The sequence below is a fragment of the Gnatocerus cornutus genome, chromosome 1, assembly GCF_029298725.1.
Source record: "Gnatocerus cornutus isolate USDA-ARS CGAHR chromosome 1, icGnaCorn1.1, whole genome shotgun sequence".
NCBI lineage: Eukaryota > Metazoa > Arthropoda > Insecta > Coleoptera > Tenebrionidae > Gnatocerus > Gnatocerus cornutus.
The window spans coordinates 3,324,597-3,347,103 of NC_142233.1; the positions used below are offsets into that span (position 1 = coordinate 3,324,597).

At 32.0% G+C, this 22,507-nt stretch overlaps 4 protein-coding genes across 4 annotated transcripts; 2 read left to right on the forward strand and 2 right to left on the reverse strand.

Moving 5' to 3' along the window:
* Window positions 1-4,790: 4,790 nt before the first annotated feature.
* LOC148180140 (uncharacterized) lies at window positions 4,791-10,171 on the reverse strand. The gene is made up of 3 exons (XM_088036306.1): window positions 10,129-10,171; window positions 10,007-10,076; window positions 4,791-5,607 (listed from the first exon to the last, which is right to left on the reverse strand). The coding sequence occupies exons 2-3, from the start codon at window positions 10,064-10,066 to the stop codon at window positions 4,978-4,980; spliced, it is 690 nt and encodes a 229-aa protein (XP_087892432.1). The 5' UTR covers window positions 10,067-10,076; window positions 10,129-10,171; the 3' UTR covers window positions 4,791-4,977.
* Window positions 10,172-11,289: 1,118 nt separating this feature from the next.
* Window positions 11,290-11,963, forward strand: LOC148180141 (uncharacterized). Its single transcript, XM_088045205.1, has 2 exons — window positions 11,290-11,401; window positions 11,464-11,963. Exons 1-2 carry the CDS (start codon window positions 11,307-11,309, stop codon window positions 11,876-11,878), a joined length of 510 nt encoding a protein of 169 aa, XP_087901331.1. The 5' UTR covers window positions 11,290-11,306; the 3' UTR covers window positions 11,879-11,963.
* On the reverse strand, window positions 11,938-13,338 carry LOC148180142 (uncharacterized). The gene is made up of 2 exons (XM_088049812.1): window positions 13,193-13,338; window positions 11,938-13,123 (listed from the first exon to the last, which is right to left on the reverse strand). The coding sequence occupies exons 1-2, from the start codon at window positions 13,336-13,338 to the stop codon at window positions 11,938-11,940; spliced, it is 1,332 nt and encodes a 443-aa protein (XP_087905938.1).
* Window positions 13,339-17,812: 4,474 nt separating this feature from the next.
* LOC148180143 (uncharacterized) lies at window positions 17,813-18,750 on the forward strand. Its single transcript, XM_088049824.1, has 4 exons — window positions 17,813-18,005; window positions 18,060-18,122; window positions 18,173-18,453; window positions 18,541-18,750. The coding sequence occupies exons 1-4, from the start codon at window positions 17,813-17,815 to the stop codon at window positions 18,748-18,750; spliced, it is 747 nt and encodes a 248-aa protein (XP_087905950.1).
* The last annotated feature ends 3,757 nt before the right edge of the window (window positions 18,751-22,507 follow it).

A 22,507-nucleotide genomic window follows, 5' to 3' on the forward strand; every position in this document is an offset into this window, starting at 1 on the left:
AATTCTGCACGAAATCGTCAAAATTCTTAGAGAAAACCGCATATTTCGATGCAAAACGACGATTTCTCGCCGATTTTCGTTGTTTTCTGGCTTGAATTCGCAAAGAAGAGCACGAAATCTACAAAATCATTACTTTTTACCAAGATTCAACGGCTGAATTGCAAGAAAACAGCAGAATTCTGCACGAAATCATCAAAATTCTTAGAGAAAACCGCATATTTCGATGCAAAACGACGATTTCTCGCTGATTTTCGTTGTTTTCTATCTTGAATTCGCAAAGAAGAGCACGGAATCTACAAAATCATCACTTTTTACCAAGATTCTACGGCTGAATTGCAAGAAAACAGCAGAATTCTGCACGAAATCATCAAAATTCTTACAGAAAACCGCATTTTTCGATGCAAAACGACGATTTCTCGCCGATTTTCGTTGTTTTCTGGCTTGAATTCACAAAGAAGAGCACGAAATCTACAAAATCATAACTTTTTACCAAGATTCAACGGCTGAATTGCAAGAAAACAGCAGAATTCTGCACGAAATCATCAAAATTCTTAGAGAAAACTGCATATTTCGATGCAAAACTACGATTTCTCGCCGATTTTCGTTGTTTTCTATCTTGAATTCGCCAAGAAGAGCACGAAATCTACAAAATCATGACTTTTTACCTAGATTCAACGGCTGAATTGCAAGAAAACAGCAGAATTCTGCACGAAATCATCAAAATTCTTACAGAAAACCGCATATTTCGATGCAAAACGACGATTTCTCGCCGATTTTCGTTGTTTTCTGGCTTGAATTCGAAAAGAAGAGCACGAAATCTACAAAATCATGACTTTTTACCAAGATTCAACGGCTAAATTGCAAGAAAACAGCAGAATTCTGCACGAAATCATCAAAATTCTTACAGAAAACCGCATATTTCGATAAATCATCAAAATTCTTAGAGAAAACCGCATATTTCGATGCAAAACGACGATTTCTCACTGATTTTCGTTGTTTTCTATCTTGAATTCGCAAGAAAGAGCACGAAATCTACAAAATCATCACTTTTTACCAAGATTCAACGGCTGAATTGCAAGAAAACAGCAGAATTCTGCACGAAATCATCAAAATTCTTAGAGAAAATCGCATATTTCGATGCAAAACGACGATTTCTCGCCGATTTTCGTTGTTTTCTGGCTTGAATTCGCAAAGAAGAACACGAAATCTACAAAATCATCACTTTTTACCAAGATTCAACGGCTGAATTGCATGAAAACAGCAGAATTCTGCACGAAATCATCAAAATTCTTAGAGAAAACTGCATATTTCGATGCAAAACAACGATTTCTCGCCGATTTTCTTTGTTTTCTATCTTGAATTCGCCAAGAAGAGCACGAAATCTACAAAATCATGACTTTTTACCTAGATTCAACGGCTGAATTGCAAGAAAACAGCAGAATTCTGTACGAAATCATCAAAATTCTTTCAGAAAACCGCATATTTCGATGCAAAACGACGATTTCTCGCCGATTTTCGTTGTTTTCTGGCTTGAATTCGCAACGAAGAGCACGAAATCTACAAAATCATGACTTTTTACAAAGATTCAACGGCTGAATTGCAAGAAAACAGCAGAATTCTGCACGAAATCATCAAAATTCTTAGAGAAAACTGCATATTTCGATGCAAAACAAGGATTTCTCGCCGATTTTCGTTGTTTTCTATCTTGAATTCGCCAAGAAGAGCACGAAATCTACAAAATCATGACTTTTTACATAGATTCAACGGCTGAATTGCAAGAAAACAGCAGAATTCTGCACGAATTCATCAAAATTCTTACAGAAAACCGCATATTTCGATGCAAAACAACGATTTCTCGCCGATTTTCGTTGTTTTCTATCTTGAATTCGCCAAGAAGAGCACGAAATCTACAAAATCATGACTTTTTACCTAGATTCAACGGCTGAATTGCAAGAAAACAGCAGAATTCTGCACGAAATCATCAAAATTCTTACAGAAAACCGCATATTTCGATGCAAAACGACGATTTCTCGCCGATTTTCGTTGTTTTCTGGCTTGAATTCGCAAAGAAGAGCACGAAATCTACAAAATCATGACTTTTTACCAAGATTCAACAGCTGAATTGCAAGAAAACAGCAGAATTCTGCACGAAATCATCAAAATTCTTACAGAAAACCGCATATTTCGATGCAAAACGACGATTTCTCGCCGATCTTCGCCGTTTTCTGGCATGAATTTGCAAAGAAGAGCACGAAATCTACAAAATCATGACTTTTTACCAAGATTCAACGGCTGAATTGCAAGAAAACAGTAGAATTCTGCACGAAATCATCAAAATTCTTAGAGAAAACCGCATATTTCGATGCAAAACGACGATTTCTCGCTGATTTTCGTTGTTTTCTATCTTGAATTCGCAAGAAAGAGCACGAAATCTACAAAATCATGACTTTTTACCAAGATTCAACGGCTGAATTGCAAGAAAACAGCAGAATTCTGCACGAAATTGTCAAAATTCTTAGAGAAAACCACATATTTCGATGCAAAACGACGATTTCTCGCCGATTTTCGTTGTTTTCTGGCTTGAATTCGCAAAGAAGAGCACGAAATCTACAAAATCTTCACTTTTTACCAAGATTCAACGGCTGAATTGCAAGAAAACAGCAGAATTCTGCACGAAATCATCAAAATTCTTAGAGAAAACCGCATATTTCGATGCAAAACGACGATTTCTCGCCGATTTTCGTTGTTTTCTGGCTTGAATTTGCAAAGAAGAGCACGAAATATACAAAATCATCACTTTTTACCAAGATTCAACGGCTGAATTGCAAGAAAACAGCAGAATTTTGCACGAAATCATCAAAATTCTTACAGAAAACCGCATATTTCGATGCAAAGCGACGATTTCTCGCCGATTTTCGTTGTTTTCTTTCATGAATTTGCAAAGAAGAGCACAAAATCTACAAAATCATGACTTTTTACCAAGATTCAACGGCTGAATTGCAAGAAAACAGCAGAATTCTGCACGAAATCATCAAAATTCTTAGAGAAAACCGCATATTTCGATGCAAAACGACGATTTCTCGCTGATTTTCGTTGTTTTCTACCTTGAATTCGCAAAGAAGAGCACAAAAGTAGTATAGGACGCGGGGTTCTGGGACACTTCGATGGCCTATGCCATCCGCATCTGTCCATGACCTTCATGAAGGTCATTCTTTGTCGGGTGAAGAAGTCTTCAGGAGCCTCTGGTATTGTTGGTCAATTCCGGAGGCTGCTGAAGAGGTGGTGTTGGTGGTTGTTGTTGCCGAGGTGGGCGTGGTCACCGAAGGGTGTGGTCACCCGAAGGGTGTGGTCACAGGTGTAATTAAAGGTGTTTTCCAGGTAGGTTGAAATCAATGGAAAAAAATGTATTTTTTATATTTACCTGTATCGCTTAGGTGACAGTTACCTGTGTTGGATTGATCTTTGAAAAAATGTGAAAGTGTTGTTGTGGATTTGTGTTGGTTTCGAACCGTGAACCTACGAGTTGTGAAGCCGAGACGTACGCCATGCACCAATGTGCTCCACATACGTTTGTTGATGTGAAAGTTGGGTAGATAACAAACAAATAATCGAAGTAAGTAGGTGGGTAGGTAGGTAGTTAGTTAGTTAGTTGGTTGTTTAGTTAGTTAGTTAGCTAATTAGTCAGTTAGTTAGTTAAGTAGTTCAAAAGAAAAAAGAAAATCTAAAGATAAACCAAGAAAAAAAAAATTGTTTGGGTGAATAAAAAGATAAGAAAAAGAAAAAAAGGGGAAAAAAGGGGGTTGGAAGCGAAGCAACTGACTCGCCTAGCCTAGCCTAGCCTAGCCTAATTTTCCAGGAAGATTAAGAAAAAAGTCAAAGTTAGTAACTATTTTGTTTATTATTGAAATGAATAATGTTGCATTTGCTCCTGGTGTACATTTCTTAAGGAATATTGTGGTACAGTTTTAATTAAATCTCCTTTGAACTGGAGGTGTAGTACCCTGTTGTTGTTGTTGTTGTTGTTGGTCGTTGTGGTGGTGGTGGTTGTGGTGGTACGGGTATTGTGGATAAGTTTCATTATTCAAAAGATTCCATCTTTCTTTAAGTTGTTGTTCTTTTGAAGCTTCAAAGGAGGGTTGTAAACGTCGTTTACATTTAAGTAAATGTAAAGACATGCGTGTTGGTTTGACCCAATGGTCTTTAATTAGGGGACACTGAATTAGTTCTAAAGAAAGAGATAGGAGAAAATTATAGGTATGTTCAAATTATATAAATAATTTCTTACCTTCACTCATGATTTAAAACTTCAATTGACTGAATGACAAGTTAATACCTACTAGCGTATTTATATGAAATCCTCATAAGTAAACACATGATTAGCTTACACAGGTCTTTTTTAAATTTTTTTATAAATAACACTGAATCATCTTGTTTTTCAACTCCAATCAGTTTTGCAACATTATATTTTTATAAATAACACCAAATCATCTTGTTTTTCAACTTTAATCAGTTTTGCAACATTGTAACTAATGGGTTCAATAAATCAATATAATTAATTCATATATATTTTTATTTATTTTACATGTAAATTTTGCATTTGTTTTTGTAATTGCAAGAACTCAATGTCAGCTCTTAACTTCTTCAAGGCTTTGAGCAAAGATTCGGTCTGTTTTCTTTTCCGTCTCAAAAGATTTTTCAGTTGTTGTTTGGATTTCTGAAAGGAACAAATAAATATTCAAGTTTTTTAACTTTTTTTTTTATTTAACGTAAATTTACATATTAGTATTTTGGGTGTTTCTCTTTATATAACATTTGGATATATTTTACATAAAGGCATATAGTACACATTGCCCCTTGCTCGGTGGTTTCACCTTGACATTTTGGACATTTGAATTGAACAGGTACAGGCATGTTGCCTCTAACAATACATAACAGATTATGGTTACAAATTAACAAGTTGCGGTTTAAATAAGCAGACTATATGTGACATGCTGCTGCTTTAAAACTAAGTAAAGCTAAGGAATTTACGTTAAATTTATCAGATTTTTTGCGGTTGAGATATTTGTTCAACCTACGCTTATTATGTTCTTCATTACGGTTGCTAGTTATTCTATAATTTGCTACAGCAAAATTTATTTTGTACCAATTATTATTTTCTAAATATAAGGCACTTTTACAAAAGTCCATGTCAAATGTATTTATAATTTTAAATACAAATAATTCGAAATTTGAAATTTCTGGATAGTTTCCAATCCAAATAATGTTAAAAACAATATTTTTATAGACTTTATAGTATGAAAAAAATGAGTGTTGTTCTGTTTTGATACCAACATATTGATTATAAAAGCGTATTACTGTATCAACAGACTGAGGAGCATCATCTTGTGTGCCTTCAACAAATATATCTACATCACTAAAATGATTAGTCTTATCTAACATGCAAGCGGCAAAACCACCTGCTACAAAACATCTTCTAGTACTACTACTATACAAATTTAATTGTTCTTGCACAACAGTCAAAACTTGGTGAAACGGATTTGATTTTGTTCCCTCACAGGAATCACCATAAAATCGTTTACTAATATACTTAATATGATGTGGTAAAATCTAAAAAGAAAAAAAACAAAACATTTTAAAACGATTTATCCATCTTCAGCAATTGTTTCTTCTGAATCATAGTCAGACTCTTCAATTTCGTTTGGTAAATTAAACGTTTCTTTAAACTTTTGCTTAAGTGTTTTTGGTAAAATCGATTTCGCAACAACTCTATTAACATCATTTTTGCTTAATTGTCGTGGATTCCTACCCAACTCAACTAAGTATCTGGTTTCCTGATATAAATAAAATCGTCTTTTAAAAAAATTGTTTATACGCTCCTTTGTGGCTTGTTCATAAGTTATGCTAGTTTTAACCATGTTGAGTCTTCAGTACAATACAACAAGTTCAAAATGTTATCACCACCACCACACAGTTTACTTTTTTTAGTCTCTACTACTACTTCTTCACTATGTACTTCAATTGAATAATCACAAAAACAAAAAAAACAATCACAGTTGTGACAGTACACAGTTCCTTGGTCGTTGTTGTTGTTGTTGCTGCTTTGGATGGGTGTAGGAACAATTCTTCTTTTTACAGCCTTTTCAGTTATATCCTTATCAAAACGATTGACGTCTACAAAAACTGTGTCCCATTTAGATCTCAGACTGTTAAACTTTTAAATTGAAAGTGTTAATAAATTAAAATAAAATTGAAAGAATTTAAATTAATACAAATATCCCCAAGGTAAAGTGTCTGTGCTCATATTATTTACTAATCTTTTATCATCCGAACCACTTAAAGCCAACTTTGTTTGTTTCAAGGTAAAAACTGTATGCTTTTGTGATTGGATAACATTTTGAGTAACATCTAATTTTTGATTATTAAACAAACATTCAAAATAATCATCAAAAGTAATTAATTTAAGAGCAGATGTTTTTATACCTTTAGCCTTTTTTATAATTCCAAAATTTGCAATAAAATTATAAATTTCCCGTTTACTTGACTTTTCTCGTTGCATATTTTCAAGACGTTTTTGTTTGTCAGCGTTATCATATAAAACTTTAATTGAGTACATTTTCGATCGTAGACCAATAAAATGAGTCATAATTCGACCACAGTTCTCATCCTTCATAAGGCCTAACACTTTTTTATTTTTTTGTGGAATGTTATAAATATTATTCAGTGGGTAATCTGACGTATCAAATTTATGAATATCCTTTTTTATATGTGCATAGATATCATCATCGTTAAATAAGTAAATCAAACCATCTGTATCAGTATATAATAATTTTACATTAGTTCCAAATTTTGATAAAATGTAATTGTAATGAAAGTCGTACAAAAAAGTTTTTGATATATCTAAAATTGACATTCCCACGTAGATAGGTTTATTAAATGTAATTTCCAACCGTTTCATTTCAATTAAAATCATATTTTTACTAAATATTGTACAACTATGAAAGTTTGGTTGTGAAATATACCAATTTGCACCGTATCGTCCTTTCCATTTCGTTACCAATTTAACATCTCTATATTTTTTTACATTTTCAATAGTTTTCCCAAAAACAGCATTATTCATTAATTTATAAAAATTTTTCTCAAATTCATTTTTACTCTGTTTTCTCAATTCTGTATTTAAGTCGATATACTTTTTTAACCAGGGTGCTTGTTTAAATTGTAAGCAACGATGAATTTTTACCAGTTTTAAACCTAAATCTAAAGCCTGTTTTAAATTTCTATAATGAATAATATAATTTGTTTTCTTGTACAAAGTTGTTAATAATTTAGTATTTTTTGAATCGGAAATTGGTGGAACTAAATGCTCAGGACATAAAGGTAAGTCTTTATGCAAATCAAATAGTGTTGGTGGATATTCAAGATCTACTTCAAAAATGTATCCAATTTCACAATCATCATCGTATAGTGTGTTAAAATCAATTTTATAAATATCTGGACCACTAATCCATTGAAAATCACCCATAGGCAATGAATAACTCATTGCAGCTCCATAAAGATTGTTGATATCAAAATACATAAGGTAAGTTGATGGTTTATTAGGATTATAAGCTTCACCCATATATTTATTGTTTGCTTGCCCGTATCTATTCGAACATTGTGAAACTCCTCCTCGAATACCTCGTTCAAAAAACATTATCATATCAACATCAGTTAATAAAGTTAATTCAACGTTTGTGATTTTTAACATACTATCAAAAGATAATCCTGGAGCTGTACAATAGTGAAGACTATCTAATTCATATGTTTTCATACAAGTAGATCTAAAATTTTCAAATATATCAGCCAAAAGTAAAACGTCAGTTTTTAAATACAATTCAGCATACTCTTGAAGAGTGTTAATTTCAAATACTTGCCAAACCGTACAAGCATGTTCATAATCGGCACCAGAAATCTCAGTATTAGACACATGACTAAAAAACTTTTGCATAGATGGTAAACTATTCTCTTGCAATTTTTCCCAACAATCAAGATACTCATAAGGAAAGATGCCTTTGCGAGTGACTAAATTAAATTTTAAATCATCTTTATAAAATTTCCGTATAATAATTTTTTGCTCATCATTTAAATATGTGGATAATTTATCAATACTACTTGGCATAAATCTGTATGAATCTAAAAATCTAAATTTAATTTTACTGTTGAGAATGTATTTAGTAAACGAAATATATTTTTCTTTATTAATTGGTAATAGATCAATGTGTCCATCAATTTCTGTACTTAAAGCTTTAATTATAAAATGACTATCATAACCAGATAAATTATGAAAAATTACTGGAATAGTATTCATATCTTGAAATTTTAGGTTACATGAGTTATGAGCAGCACCTCTGAACTTTCCTGTTAAATGACAATGATCTTTCACTTTTCTCTCATTATCATCGTTTAAAAATGCTTTACAACAAATATGACATTTCATTGCTAATAAGAAATTTTGCTCTTCTTCAACAGATAATGATTTCATTTTACATGGGTGAGAAAAAATTGTTTCCAATTCATTTGAAATCTTTTTTAATTCATGTACAAACCATACTGAACAATTTTTACCGGTATAGGTATGAAATCTTGATAATGAATCGTCATAGGAACATTTTAAATAAAATGCAATACTAAACGGTTTATGTTTTTGATACTTCTCACAAGTGTTTGTTTTGTTTAAATCTTTATAGTTTATCAGTAGACACTCCAAATCAGCGTAAATAACGAAAGGCACCATCAGTTTATTTTTATAATTTTTAAATTTTAGAATACTTTTATCTTTAGAGGGAAGTTTTATTTTAGTTTCGTTTAACACTGAACAATTTCGCATATGATCATTAACTATATTTTGAGTAGAAAAATGATTTAAACATCTTTCACAAACCCACTTTTTATTTTTAATATTACCCATTTGATAACTTGTTAATCGTGCTAAATTTTTAATGTAAGCAAAATGAAATAAACATTTATTAGAAAGTTCATCATCATCATCATCATCATCATTATCAGTATCTTTTGTTATCATAAGTAAATTAATTTTAGGTGAAATTTCACTTTTACTCAACAGCAAAGGGAGTATTTTTTTCTTTTTATTCAAAATAGTAAAGACATTTATTGCCAACTGATTCATTTTTTCAAATTTTGGAATATCTTCAAGAGCAATGGGAAATCTTATATTGTTGAATTTTAACACCAAACTAAAATGTGGATAAGATGTTACACGTGAAACATTTTTTATTGTTTTTACAGGATATAAAGCACAAACAACAGCCCATAAGAAGCAAAATTGGTCATTGTTCTTGATATTGACTACACTTTTAGTATTTTTAACAAAATCAGGTAAATCAACATATGTTGAAATACCAACACTGATCGGATTATATTTATTTATATTAACTTTCAGATGTAAAATTTCTTTTAGAGCCCACCCACTGTCCCTTTCTTGAAACTCTTCTAGTTGTAACAAAATTTTTTCATAAACATTAATTTTGAACCAATTTTTCAAATCTGTACTTTTATCAATTACCATATTTGGAGTAGAAAAAAATTTATGAGTTGTCTCGTGAGTGTGAGGTTTTATAAAGACTCCAACAAAAATTACATTTACTTTTAATAACGACCTTTTCAATTCATGTAAAATTCGTCTTGAAAATATTCTAAAGCATTTTAAGAGAAATTTTTTTGGATCTTTCAAAGAAAAATTTGTTATCATACCCGTTTTAATTCTACTTTTAAAACAAGAGTCAACATCTTGCCAAATTAACTTTTTAGATTTTAAATACTTTACACTATGTATTTTTTGTTTTAAGATTAGTAAATAATCCTTTAAAATAGTTAAATTTGATTCAATTTTTGCAAAATTTTTTACACAATTTAATTTATTTTTTAAACATCTCTTATGTAATAAAATGGTTTTTCTGAGCCAAGTTATATATTTTAGAAATTCTTTCTTATGTTTAATTAATCCACTAACCTTTTCAATTTTGTTAACAGCAGAAGTTGAGATTTCATCTAAAATCTTTTGACTGGCCATCTTTTATAGTCTGTTTACAAAATTTGAATTAATAAAAGAATAATATTAGCAAAAGTACTTACTTTGAAATTTCACTAGCAACACTTGAAATGTAAACTGCAGAGACACATTGAAAACTGAGTATGATTGAAGCTGTATTTATATTATAAAATTTAAAAATTATCAGAGCATGCACGTGTCATTTTTATCATCTAAAACTGCAAGAGTTGCAAATAATTATCATTTTGGAAAATTAACCTTTGACATTCAAATTATCAAATTTTATCTAAAACTGTAATTTTTAGAATGTGATAATCATTTGCAACATTAAAAAAAAAAACCAAAATTATATTTTATATATTTTTATTTTTTACAATACATATACCACATGTATAAGTTGTGCACGTTTTCTAGAGCACAATTTAAGTATTCACTATGCTTTAAGCAGTGGTGGGACTTAAAAATTGTCTTCATGGTGTTTACTGGAAGACATCCATCAGTTTCGAGGTCGACAATATCCTCATCCAGAAAAAATTGCTGTAACCATTTTTTCTTTTGCAGACCTTTCACTGCCACATGGACTTTTTGATTTGGATTGTATTGTATGAAGTCCTTTAGAAATTTCTCGATGCTTTCATACCTTATTGTTGATGGATCTTCATAGTAGTATTCAACCCCGTGTATTTGATCAGTAGCGTAGTCAATCTGTTTTTGGAAGGCAGCACTGCACATCTCGATTGTGACCGGAAACTTGATGAAGGCGTGTTGGTATTGTTGGGTGTCGACATTCAGAATTGCCAATTCTTTGCATACAAAGCATGTACCGAGTTGGTAACCTTGTATGTCAAGTAGATACATTTTGCTTCTTTTCACAGTTGATGTAAAATACAATTTAATTCCAGAAACATATCTTCACCTATTTATACCCAAACATTTTTTAAAAATGCATGCACGAGTTATTGATAAAGATGTTTTTCCCAATAATTTAAGCAGCATTTGCATTTCTTAAATGTTAAACAAAATAAAGATAACTGGTGTGTGTTTTTCCATATATTTTGCAAAAACAAATTAATGCAGCGTAAGTGCAAAATTGATATTTATTGGTGTGTTTTTTTTTCATCAATTCTGTCAGCATGTTTTTATCAGTTAACCTTACAATTTTGTAACAAAAATTATCAACATTTTTTAGTTTGCATACTATAAAAGCGTCGAGAATTTTCTGTTTCTTCATCAGTGTTTGAATCTCAACACCACAACCAAAATGTCAACCACACCATGTACTATTGTAGTGTTTAGCGAAGATCCTGAAAATCTGCCTGCTGAGCATATTACGGTAGTAATGAAGCAATTATTCCAGTAAGTTTTTTTATTATTTTTTTCTTAGTATTTTTTGACTCATGTGTTTGGTGTATGTTCAGATATGGCGTGCTCGAGATTAAACGTTTGGGAGACAAAGTGTTTGTTTCCCTTAAATATTGCCCTCGAGGCAGTTCGTTAAAACGAAAATTTGGCAATTTACCAATTAGATATATTCGCACAAAATTAGACAATGAAGCCGAATTCAAGATTTTGGAAAGCGTTGTGAGACGCTTCAGATTCAACCTCGTTGAAGAAGATGTCAACGAAGTGGAGAATCTAACTAGTCCAAAGAAACGGGTGTACATAGAGCCACCAGTCGAAGAAGAAGATGAAGATTTGATGGATGATGTAGTTGTCATCAATAATGCTCCTTCAACTTCTCAAAAGCAGTGCAAGAATCGACGACGAAAGGAACCCGTCAATCATCGTCAACATCCCGATGCAGAAAAAAACTTTTTCGATGGGTTAGAATAAAAATATAAGCAGATAATTAATGTTTTTATTTTTCCAAAAATTCAATTTATAAAATGTTTTTACAATAAACGGACACGACCTGTCAGTGGTTCATATGTGATAAATTGTTCATGCAGAATCAAACAATAAGCTGCAGTATTAGCATCTATATCTCCTTCAGTTTCAAATTCCAAGCGAACATCTATGGTGGTTTGTTTAATTACTTCGTTTTGATATGAACAATCAATGACAATTAATGGAGCAACCTTTTTGAACTTTTCCAAATTTAATAATGGTTCACAAACTGGTTTTTTATTAAAATAATAAGCTTGTTGAAAATGTGTGTACATTTTGTATGCCAAAGCGTACTTGTTGTGTTTGTAATCCAAATTTAAATTTTCATATGGATATGCTTGAGAATTTAAGTACAATTTCATGTTTCTCAAATTGCAATGATCAAAATTGCTTGCATTCTTTTTCAAATTGTTTCTTCGATCAGTTTGAAATCCAACAATGATGAAACGTGGTTTTTGTAGAAATGTTGAGGTTTTCAACACCCAATTAAAGGAATGACTTTCTTGCAAAAGTGGATAAGTAAAAAGTTCCCATTTTCGATGAACAATCTCCAAAGGAATATTTTTATCGATTATGTTTAATATTTTTAACTTTTCATAATCGGATACTGTTACATGAGGCACTTTCCATGTAATTTTTTCAATCAAAATTTGAGCTTTTTCAAGGCCTGTTGTTTCAATAATACAGTTTAAATCAGAATTTGAACGAATTAAAACGAGTTCCTGACGAAGATTTATCACAATTTTTTTATAATCTTCAGCAAAACCTAGTATCATCGAAAGCGGCCAACATACATCAAATTGTCCTGTTGTATTATCAACAAGTTTTACGTCATCAACAGGAAACCAACCAGCATTCATCAAAGCAGTACTTTCGTTTGGTGTGTAAGATACATAACCTTTCAAACTACTGGTAATACCAGGAGTTTTTACACGATCAATTAATTCACCTCCCAGTAAAAAACGAATTTCTTCAAATAGATGGGCAACAAAGTTATTCACCAATTTTCCTTTGGTGTATACAAGTTTTTCATCATCATGTTTTACTAATCTTCCTTGAATATGAAGTTCACTTAATCCTGGCACTGTGAGTAATTCCTGTTGCTGAATACCAATTCGACATTCATCGTTATGCTTAAGTGGAGTGTTTGTATATGCTTGATATGAATGCCATTCCAAGTTGGTTATTGAACTGTCAATAGTTGGTTTTTGAGTCACATTTAACAACTCCATAACTTTTTATTTCACACGCAGTCCTAACGATTGTAGAAATTTTCGATTTTCAGGTGTTAGCGGAGCACTGTTCTTGTTGTGAATGAACGTTTTTGAAACGTTACTAACGTTTTTATATTGCACGTTATTGTTGTTGTTGTTGTTGTTAATAGGTACATTAAAACAAATCACCATTTTTTATATGTTTTACTATTGATTTAATTTACGTAAATGTAATGTTGTCGTGATGAGCTCGTTTCTGAAATTGACCAACTTACCAAATTGATCTGTTATTTTAAGAGTTATGTTTCTAATGAAATCTGTGTTAATTGGTAGATAGATCACGTTTACAGGTTTTTCAATAATTTTATAACCCGGAGGTTCTTTAGGATAAAACGCATAGATGATATGTTCAGCAGCTCCATTTAAATAAGAATTTTTTACAAAAGTACACTCAATTCGAATTAAGTTTACCCTTATTATGTCAACAGGAAAATCTGATTCATGTAGTTTATCGGCTGTAAGTTTTCTTTTTGAAAATCCTAACAAAGATGCTATGGAATTCTTTTTTGAAAAATCGACAACACTATCACATTTTATTTCACATTTTAATGTGTTCAAATTTGCTTTCAACTGTAAATGTATAGGTTTTTCTCCGTTTTTCTGATTTAAAAGTAAGGCTTTCTGCAGGTATTCACCAATGTCTTGCACTTCATAGCTACCAATTGGGATTGCGATGCTAGTGTTGTTTTCACCATAATAAAACATATTATTAGTGTTATCAACATTTGGAATTGCATTATTTACATTAAAATTTAACAAACCAATTTCATAAGCACAATTTTTCTCCAACTCAATAGGAGGATTAAAATCCATTGATAAAATGGATGTTGTATCACTGAAAAGAAAATGATAAGACATCTTGATGCGTGTACAACTGAAATTAAACTAAGTTAAAATAATGTTCTATTAGGTTATTTATTTATTTATTCAGTTAAAAAAGATAAACAAAGATGACCACAATTATACGTATTAAATTTTTGAAATCGCTTATGGTTGTAGAGAATTTGACAAAATCCATTTGAATTAAAATACCTAACCACTTCTTGTGGAGGTTGCAAATCACCAAAACTATCAAAATATTCAACTAAATTACTTTGTTTCCGATAAGCTACCCAATGTGTTCCATTTCCGCTGTTTTGATCCAAATTAATAACACCAGATTCGTTGTGACGTATTTTTTTCGGAAGAACATCTCGTGAAAAGACACCTCGAAAATAAGGAATTTTATATATTTTTGCAAATTTTTCAATATCCAGATTTGTTAAGGGTCTTTTAGGTAGCCCTTTTAATCTAAAAAAAGACCCAATCCTCTTTTGTATGGTTTTAAAAATAAACCTTTGCCCATTGCAATAGCTTCCATCGTTTTATTATGTCTCTCAGATTCGGCTAATGCTTGTCTAGCTTCTTTTGCTGCATTAATGGCTTTCGCAATTCCAGCAGCTCCTCCACCGAGTGCTCCAAGTGCACTAAGACCAGCAAAAATAGGAATTAATGGCAAAATTCCACCGGTTTTTGGGATCTTTATAACACGAGCAGTTTTAATGTTGTTGTTCTTCTTCTTTTTTGATGCTGTTTTTAGTGCCACTAAAATAGCATCTTTTACAGTTTTTGCTTTACTTTTACGAATATTTTGTCTAATGTTTTTAGTAATTTGTTGAAAACTTGTTGATTTTCTTTTCTTTACATTCCTCTTCTTTGATTGTTTACTAACTCTTTTTCTAGCAACTTTTTTTACTCTAACCATCTTGACTGAATGTTAGAATACAACTAAAATTTACTTTTTAATAAATTAGCTTTAAATGAGTTTCACTCGTTTTGATGAGATATCTTCATCATCATCATCATCATCATTCACCAATTTGCGTTTTCTTCTTCTTGCTGCTTTAAGTGTAACTCGTTCCAAATTATTTAATTTAGTTTTTTTCTTAATTTCAGGTTCATCATCAGTATCAAGTTTTCTTTTTACAGCTTTTTGCATAGTCGAAGTACTTGTTGTTGTTGTTGTATCCATTGGTGAGTCATTAACAATCATTATGTTATCAAGTTTGTTAGGTTTTTTTTTTTTGGATCTTTTTGGTTTTGAAAAACGTTTTGTTTTTTTAGGTTTTGTTCTTGATTCACTTGGTTTAGTTATTTTGTAATCTAAAAGTTTTTGCTTACTTTTTTGAAGATTATTAATACTCTTATCCATTTCTTTCAGACATTGATTAAGAATTTTTGTACAAGTTGTTGATCGTTTAATTGTTGCTGAATCATTAGCATCAGATGATGATGATGATGATAAACCCAATCCTAATTTAACTTTGGCTTTCATTGCTCCTGCAACCCCTAATGCAGCAAGTTTTTCCTTAAATGAAGCGTTTTTAGAATGAAAACGTTCAAGTGCTCTTTTAGCCAACATCTTATCAGCGTTGTGTCTAAAATTTATGTCTTTGGTTTGAGAGTAGGCAATGTCATGATCTTTACAAGCTGCATCAAGTCCATTTATACCAACTTCTCCTCGTTTCAAACGTTCTTCAAGCTTTGTATTTGGTCCACAAAATTGATATCCAGGAAGATGAAGTTCATGTGGAATCGCAAACAATGTTTTATCTAATAAACCGGTACCACTTTGGGAAGTCATTTTTTTTTTTCTACACGAGAGACAGTAACAAACTAATGACTAGTTCTTCTTCTACAGACATAAATAGTACAGTGTTTAACCATTTATATTTAGTCTAAAATCATCAATAGCATCATGAAGATTGTTAAACAAAAAGTGTTGTTACCGATTGAAAACAATGATTTAAATCATAATGAAGAACATAATTTCAAACATGGTGTGTTATTTCCATCAACCATACGATGTTTAGTTATTGGACCATCAAATTGCGGAAAAACAAATATTATTGTTAGTTTAATCGAACATCCAAATGGATTGAAATTTGAAAATCTTTATGTGTATTCAAAGAGCCTCTATCAACCCAAATATATTTATTTGGAAAATTTATTAAAACCTATCAAAGGAATCGGTTACTATGCGTACAATAGTAGTGAAAATATAACAAGCCCATCAGACGCTAAACCAAATTCAATCATTTTATTTGATGATGTAGCATGTGAAAACCAAAATGTGATACGTGAATATTTTAGCATGGGTCGTCATAACAATATCGATTGTTTTTATCTTTGTCAATCATATGCGAAAATTCCTAAACATCTTCTTCGAGATAATGCAAATGTTCTTGTTTTATTCAAACAGGATGATCTTAACTTAAAGCATATCTATACAGATCATGTTGGTACTGATATGACTTTTGACACGTTTAGAGACACCAGTAGTGTCTGCTGGAAAGATACATATGGGTTTTTAGCCATATTTAAAGACTGTAATCTTACTAACGGAAGATATAGACAGGGGTTTGATCATTATATCTCACTAAATGAATAAAAAGCTAATTGACATATGACCTTGCTCAGATTAGACCTGTTTCCAGACCAGATCAGACCTGTTTCCTGACCAGATCAGACCTGTTTCCTGACCAGATCAGACCTGTTTCTATACCTGTTTTGTGTGCAAAAACACACACACACACACACAGCTACATACATCATGCCAAAGGACATTAAAACTTTAAAACAATCTCTTATTGAAAAACGAAAAATTATTAAAAAAAAATTGAAGTCAGTGAAAGAAGGTGAATTCATGCAAGAGGATTCTTTCTTACCGATAACAAAACATTTAAAAACTTTGGAAAATCTTGTTTCCAACGATAAACGTAAACCAAATAAGCAAAAACCCCTCCCCTCTACTCTAAAAGAGGAAGACGATGATTACAACAACAACGACAAAGATAAAGTAACAACACCTAAACGCAAAGGAAAAGTAAAAATTAAATCTGATGTAAATTTCATAAATGATGGGGATGTGTTTACAAACGATGAAGATTTGATAGAAGATTTTGTGCAATCATCACCACCACCACCACTGCAACCAACACCTGAACAGTCTAGAATCACAGATGATATATATGAAGAGTATTATGAACAATACACCCCGCTACCTCGAAAATATTTACGAGAAATGTTAAATGATTCAGAAAATCAATTTGATCATAAATATGGTGTAAGACATGATCCTGACATTGAAGCATTTTTTATCGGAGATTCACGATTAATATTTGAAGATAACAGTCCTAACGTAATTGTTAAAAACAAATCATATAGAGGCACACGTGGTTTATATGAATTGTTATTTAAAAAGAATCCACAAGGATATACAAATGAAGATTTAAATCTGTATAAAGAAATACTCGAGAAAACAAACGCACACAAAAGATATTATCAATTTAATCAACAAATCGATGGAAGCAGACTACTCAAATATAAAAATATAATTGCTCCATTAACACTACATAAAACTAAATCTTTCTCAACAGGTGGTTGTTTATTGAAGGAAGTTAATAACAAACCACTTGATTTTGTTTATTGGAATGATCCAAACGAATTGGTAGAGAGACTACGTTTATTAATTTCTTCTCAACAAGCTGGAAATACAGGACATCGCAACGAGATCATCAGTATCATTGAAGAACTACAAGAAAACGGCATCATCGAATAAACAAGAATGGTTTCTTCAAAACTTACTGAAGCCAAAAAACAAGTCGTTAATGAAATACATCAACAAGCACGAATCAATTTTCAAAGACGTCATGTTATTATTAAATCATTGAATGATTTATTTCAAGCTGATCTTGTTGAAATGATTCCATACGCTAATGAAAATAATGGTTTTAAGTACATTTTAGTGGTGATCAATTGTTTTTCCAAATTTGTATGGGCTTTTCCTTTGAAAACTAAAACTGGTGAAGAAGTCACTAAAAACATGAAAATTGTACTTAGACAAGTAAAACCTAATAATCTGCAAACTGATATGGGTAAAGAATTTTTCAATAAACATTTTGCAATGTTAATGAAAAGTATAAAGTTAATCATTACAACGTGTACAGTGAAAAGAAGGCATCAATTGTTGAACGAGTTAATAGAACATTAAAAAATCGTATGTGGAAAAAATTTAATTATTATGGGCATTATAAGTGGATAGATTTACTTAAGGAGGTCGTTGATGAATACAACCATTCTAAACATAGAACAATTGGAATGAAACCGATTGATGTACACCAAAAACATGAAAAAGAAATATTAAATAAAGCCTACAATCACATTAAAGTGGTTAATTTACCTTCCAAATTTAAAATTGGCGATCATGTACGTATCTCTAAAATTAGAGGAGTCTTTGATAAAAAATACATGCCAAATTGGTCTACTGAAATTTTTTCAATTAAAAAAATACAGTTAACAAACCCTACCACATATTTACTTCAAGATGTTAATAAGAAAGACATCAAAGGTGCATTTTATAAAGAACAATTACAAAAAGTTAAATATCCTGATGTATATCTAGTGGAAAAAGTACTAAAACGACAAAAAAATAAAGTATTTGTTAAATGGTTAGGTTTTGATGATAATCATAATAGTTGGATTGATAAAAATAACATTGTATAAGTAATAAATAAAAACAAATTAAAAATTATTCAAGTGTATTTTATTTTCTTATTTAATATACATAAACAAAACATGAGTCCATGTCACGACTTTTATCATATACATGCATTAAGTCTTCAAAAGTGCTGAATCTTTGGCTCTGATAGTAGATCTCCTTATCTTTTGCTAAGTCCTCCATCTTGAAATTACCGCAGTACATTTTTGATTGTCTAAAGGTTATCGGATAATAATTCCAGTGATGACCAATTATAGTACCAACTGTCCTATTGGTTAAATCTTTAATTTGAGTTCCAAAAGAAAATTCTTTCAAATCAAAATAAAAAGCTGGATATTGTCTTAACACAAATTTATCCTGATGCACTTCATACAAATGAAAATTACCATCATCTTGTACTGGCAGAGAAAACTTCTCTACTCGTACTAATCTTATTGATTGACCCTGTTGACTAAAACTTACAGCAAGCAAAACACAAGCGAAAAACGCAATAACAGATCTATTTTTTCTAAAATACATTTCTATAAACTATGCTTTAACAACTAGTGCTGACAACAGACTGGAACAATCATCTAATGAACTCAACCATTTTATAGTTTGAGTCGGCAAAGATAAGCAAGATGACTTAATCAGAACAAGTTTCTGAGTCTTGTGATAATTGAGGTAAATTTACATTTTTTAACAATTTTGAAATAACATCACATAATTGTATTAGGTTCCTCCTGGTAGTATCTAGATTTGTCAACATCTGATGCAATTTTTTTAAAACTTCATATTTTTCATCATCATCAGTTTCATCACGTTTCAATTTTTCTTTACCTTTTAGTGGAAACTCGATGACATCCTCATCTTCAATTTGAATACACACACAATCACACATTCGATTCATTGTTATTTGACTTATTATTGAAGATCTCCTCGTTTTATATACCAGATTTAGGCTAGGCTAGGCTAGGCTAGGCGAGTCAGTTGCTTCGCTTCCAACCCCCTTTTTTCCCCTTTTTTTCTTTTTCTTATCTTTTTATTCACCCAAACAATTTTTTTTTTTTCTTGGTTTATCTTTAGATTTTCTTTTTTCTTTTGAACTACTTAACTAACTAACTGACTAATTAGCTAACTAACTAACTAAACAACCAACTAACTAACTAACTACCTACCTACCCACCTACTTACTTCGATTATTTGTTTGTTATCTACCCAACTTTCACATCAACAAACGTATGTGGAGCACATTGGTGCATGGCGTACGTCTCGGCTTCACAACTCGTAGGTTCACGGTTCGAAACCAACACAAATCCACAACAACACTTTCACATTTTTTCAAAGATCAATCCAACACAGGTAACTGTCACCTAAGCGATACAGGTAAATATAAAAAATACATTTTTTTCCATTGATTTCAACCTACCTGGAAAACACCTTTAATTACACCTGTGACCACACCCTTCGGGTGACCACACCCTTCGGTGACCACGCCCACCTCGGCAACAACAACCACCAACACCACCTCTTCAGCAGCCTCCGGAATTGACCAACAATACCAGAGGCTCCTGAAGACTTCTTCACCCGACAAAGAATGACCTTCATGAAGGTCATGGACAGATGCGGATGGCATAGGCCATCGAAGTGTCCCAGAACCCCGCGTCCTATACTACTCACAAAATCTCCAAAATCATGACTTTTTACCAAGATTCAACGGCTAAATTGCAAGAAAACAGCAGAATTCTGCACGAAATCATCAAAATTCTTACAGAAAACCGCATATTTCGATAAATCATCAAAATTCTTAGAGAAAACCGCATATTTCGATGCAAAACGACGATTTCTCACTGATTTTCGTTGTTTTCTATCTTGAATTCGCAAGAAAGAGCACGAAATCTACAAAATCATCACTTTTTACCAAAATTCAACGGCTGAATTGCAAGAAAACAGCAGAATTCTGAACGAAATCATCAAAATTCTTAGAGAAAATCGCATATTTCGATGCAAAACGACGATTTCTCGCCGATTTTCGTTGTTTTCTGGCTTGAATTCGCAAAGAAGAACACGAAATCTACAAAATCATCACTTTTTACCAAGATTCAACGGCTGAATTGCATGAAAACAGCAGAATTCTGCACGAAATCATCAAAATTCTTAGAGAAAACTGCATATTTCGATGCAAAACAACGATTTCTCGCCGATTTTCGTTGTTTTCTATCTTGAATTCGCCAAGAAGAGCACGAAATCTACAAAATCATGACTTTTTACCTAGATTCAACGGCTGAATTGCAAGAAAACAGCAGAATTCTGTACGAAATCATCAAAATTCTTACAGAAAACCGCATATTTCGATGCAAAACGACGATTTCTCGCCGATTTTCGTTGTTTTCTGGCTTGAATTCGCAACGAAGAGCACGAAATCTACAAAATCATGACTTTTTACAAAGATTCAACGGCTGAATTGCAAGAAAACAGCAGAATTCTGCACGAAATCATCAAAATTCTTAGAGAAAACTGCATATTTCGATGCAAAACAAGGATTTCTCGCCGATTTTCGTTGATTTCTATCTTGAATTCGCCAAGAAGAGCACGAAATCTACAAAATCATGACTTTTTACATAGATTCAACGGCTGAATTGCAAGAAAACAGCAGAATTCTGCACGAATTCATCAAAATTCTTACAGAAAACCGCATATTTCGATGCAAAACAACGATTTCTCGCCGATTTTCGTTGTTTTCTATCTTGAATTCGCCAAGAAGAGCACGAAATCTACAAAATCATGACTTTTTACCTAGATTCAACGGCTGAATTGCAAGAAAACAGCAGAATTCTGCACGAAATCATCAAAATTCTTACAGAAAACCGCATATTTCGATGCAAAACGACGATTTCTCGCCGATTTTCGTTGTTTTCTGGCTTGAATTCGCAAAGAAGAGCACGAAATCTACAAAATCATGACTTTTTACCAAGATTCAACAGCTGAATTGCAAGAAAACAGCAGAATTCTGCACGAAATCATCAAAATTCTTACAGAAAACCGCATATTTCGATGCAAAACGACGATTTCTCGCCGATCTTCGCCGTTTTCTGGCATGAATTTGCAAAGAAGAGCACGAAATCTACAAAATCATGACTTTTTACCAAGATTCAACGGCTGAATTGCAAGAAAACAGTAGAATTCTGCACGAAATCATCAAAATTCTTAGAGAAAACCGCATATTTCGATGCAAAACGACGATTTCTCGCTGATTTTCGTTGTATTCTATCTTGAATTCGCAAGAAAGAGCACGAAATCTACAAAATCATGACTTTTTACCAAGATTCAACGGCTGAATTGCAAGAAAACAGCAGAATTCTGCACGAAATTGTCAAAATTCTTAGAGAAAACCACATATTTCGATGCAAAACGACGATTTCTCGCCGATTTTCGTTGTTTTCTGGCTTGAATTCGCAAAGAAGAGCACGAAATCTACAAAATCTTCACTTTTTACCAAGATTCAACGGCTGAATTGCAAGAAAACAGCAGAATTCTGCACGAAATCATCAAAATTCTTAGAGAAAACCGCATATTTCGATGCAAAACGACGATTTCTCGCCGATTTTCGTTGTTTTCTGGCTTGAATTTGCAAAGAAGAGCACGAAATATACAAAATCATCACTTTTTACCAAGATTCAACGGCTGAATTGCAAGAAAACAGCAGAATTTTGCACGAAATCATCAAAATTCTTACAGAAAACCGCATATTTCGATGCAAAGCGACGATTTCTCGCCGATTTT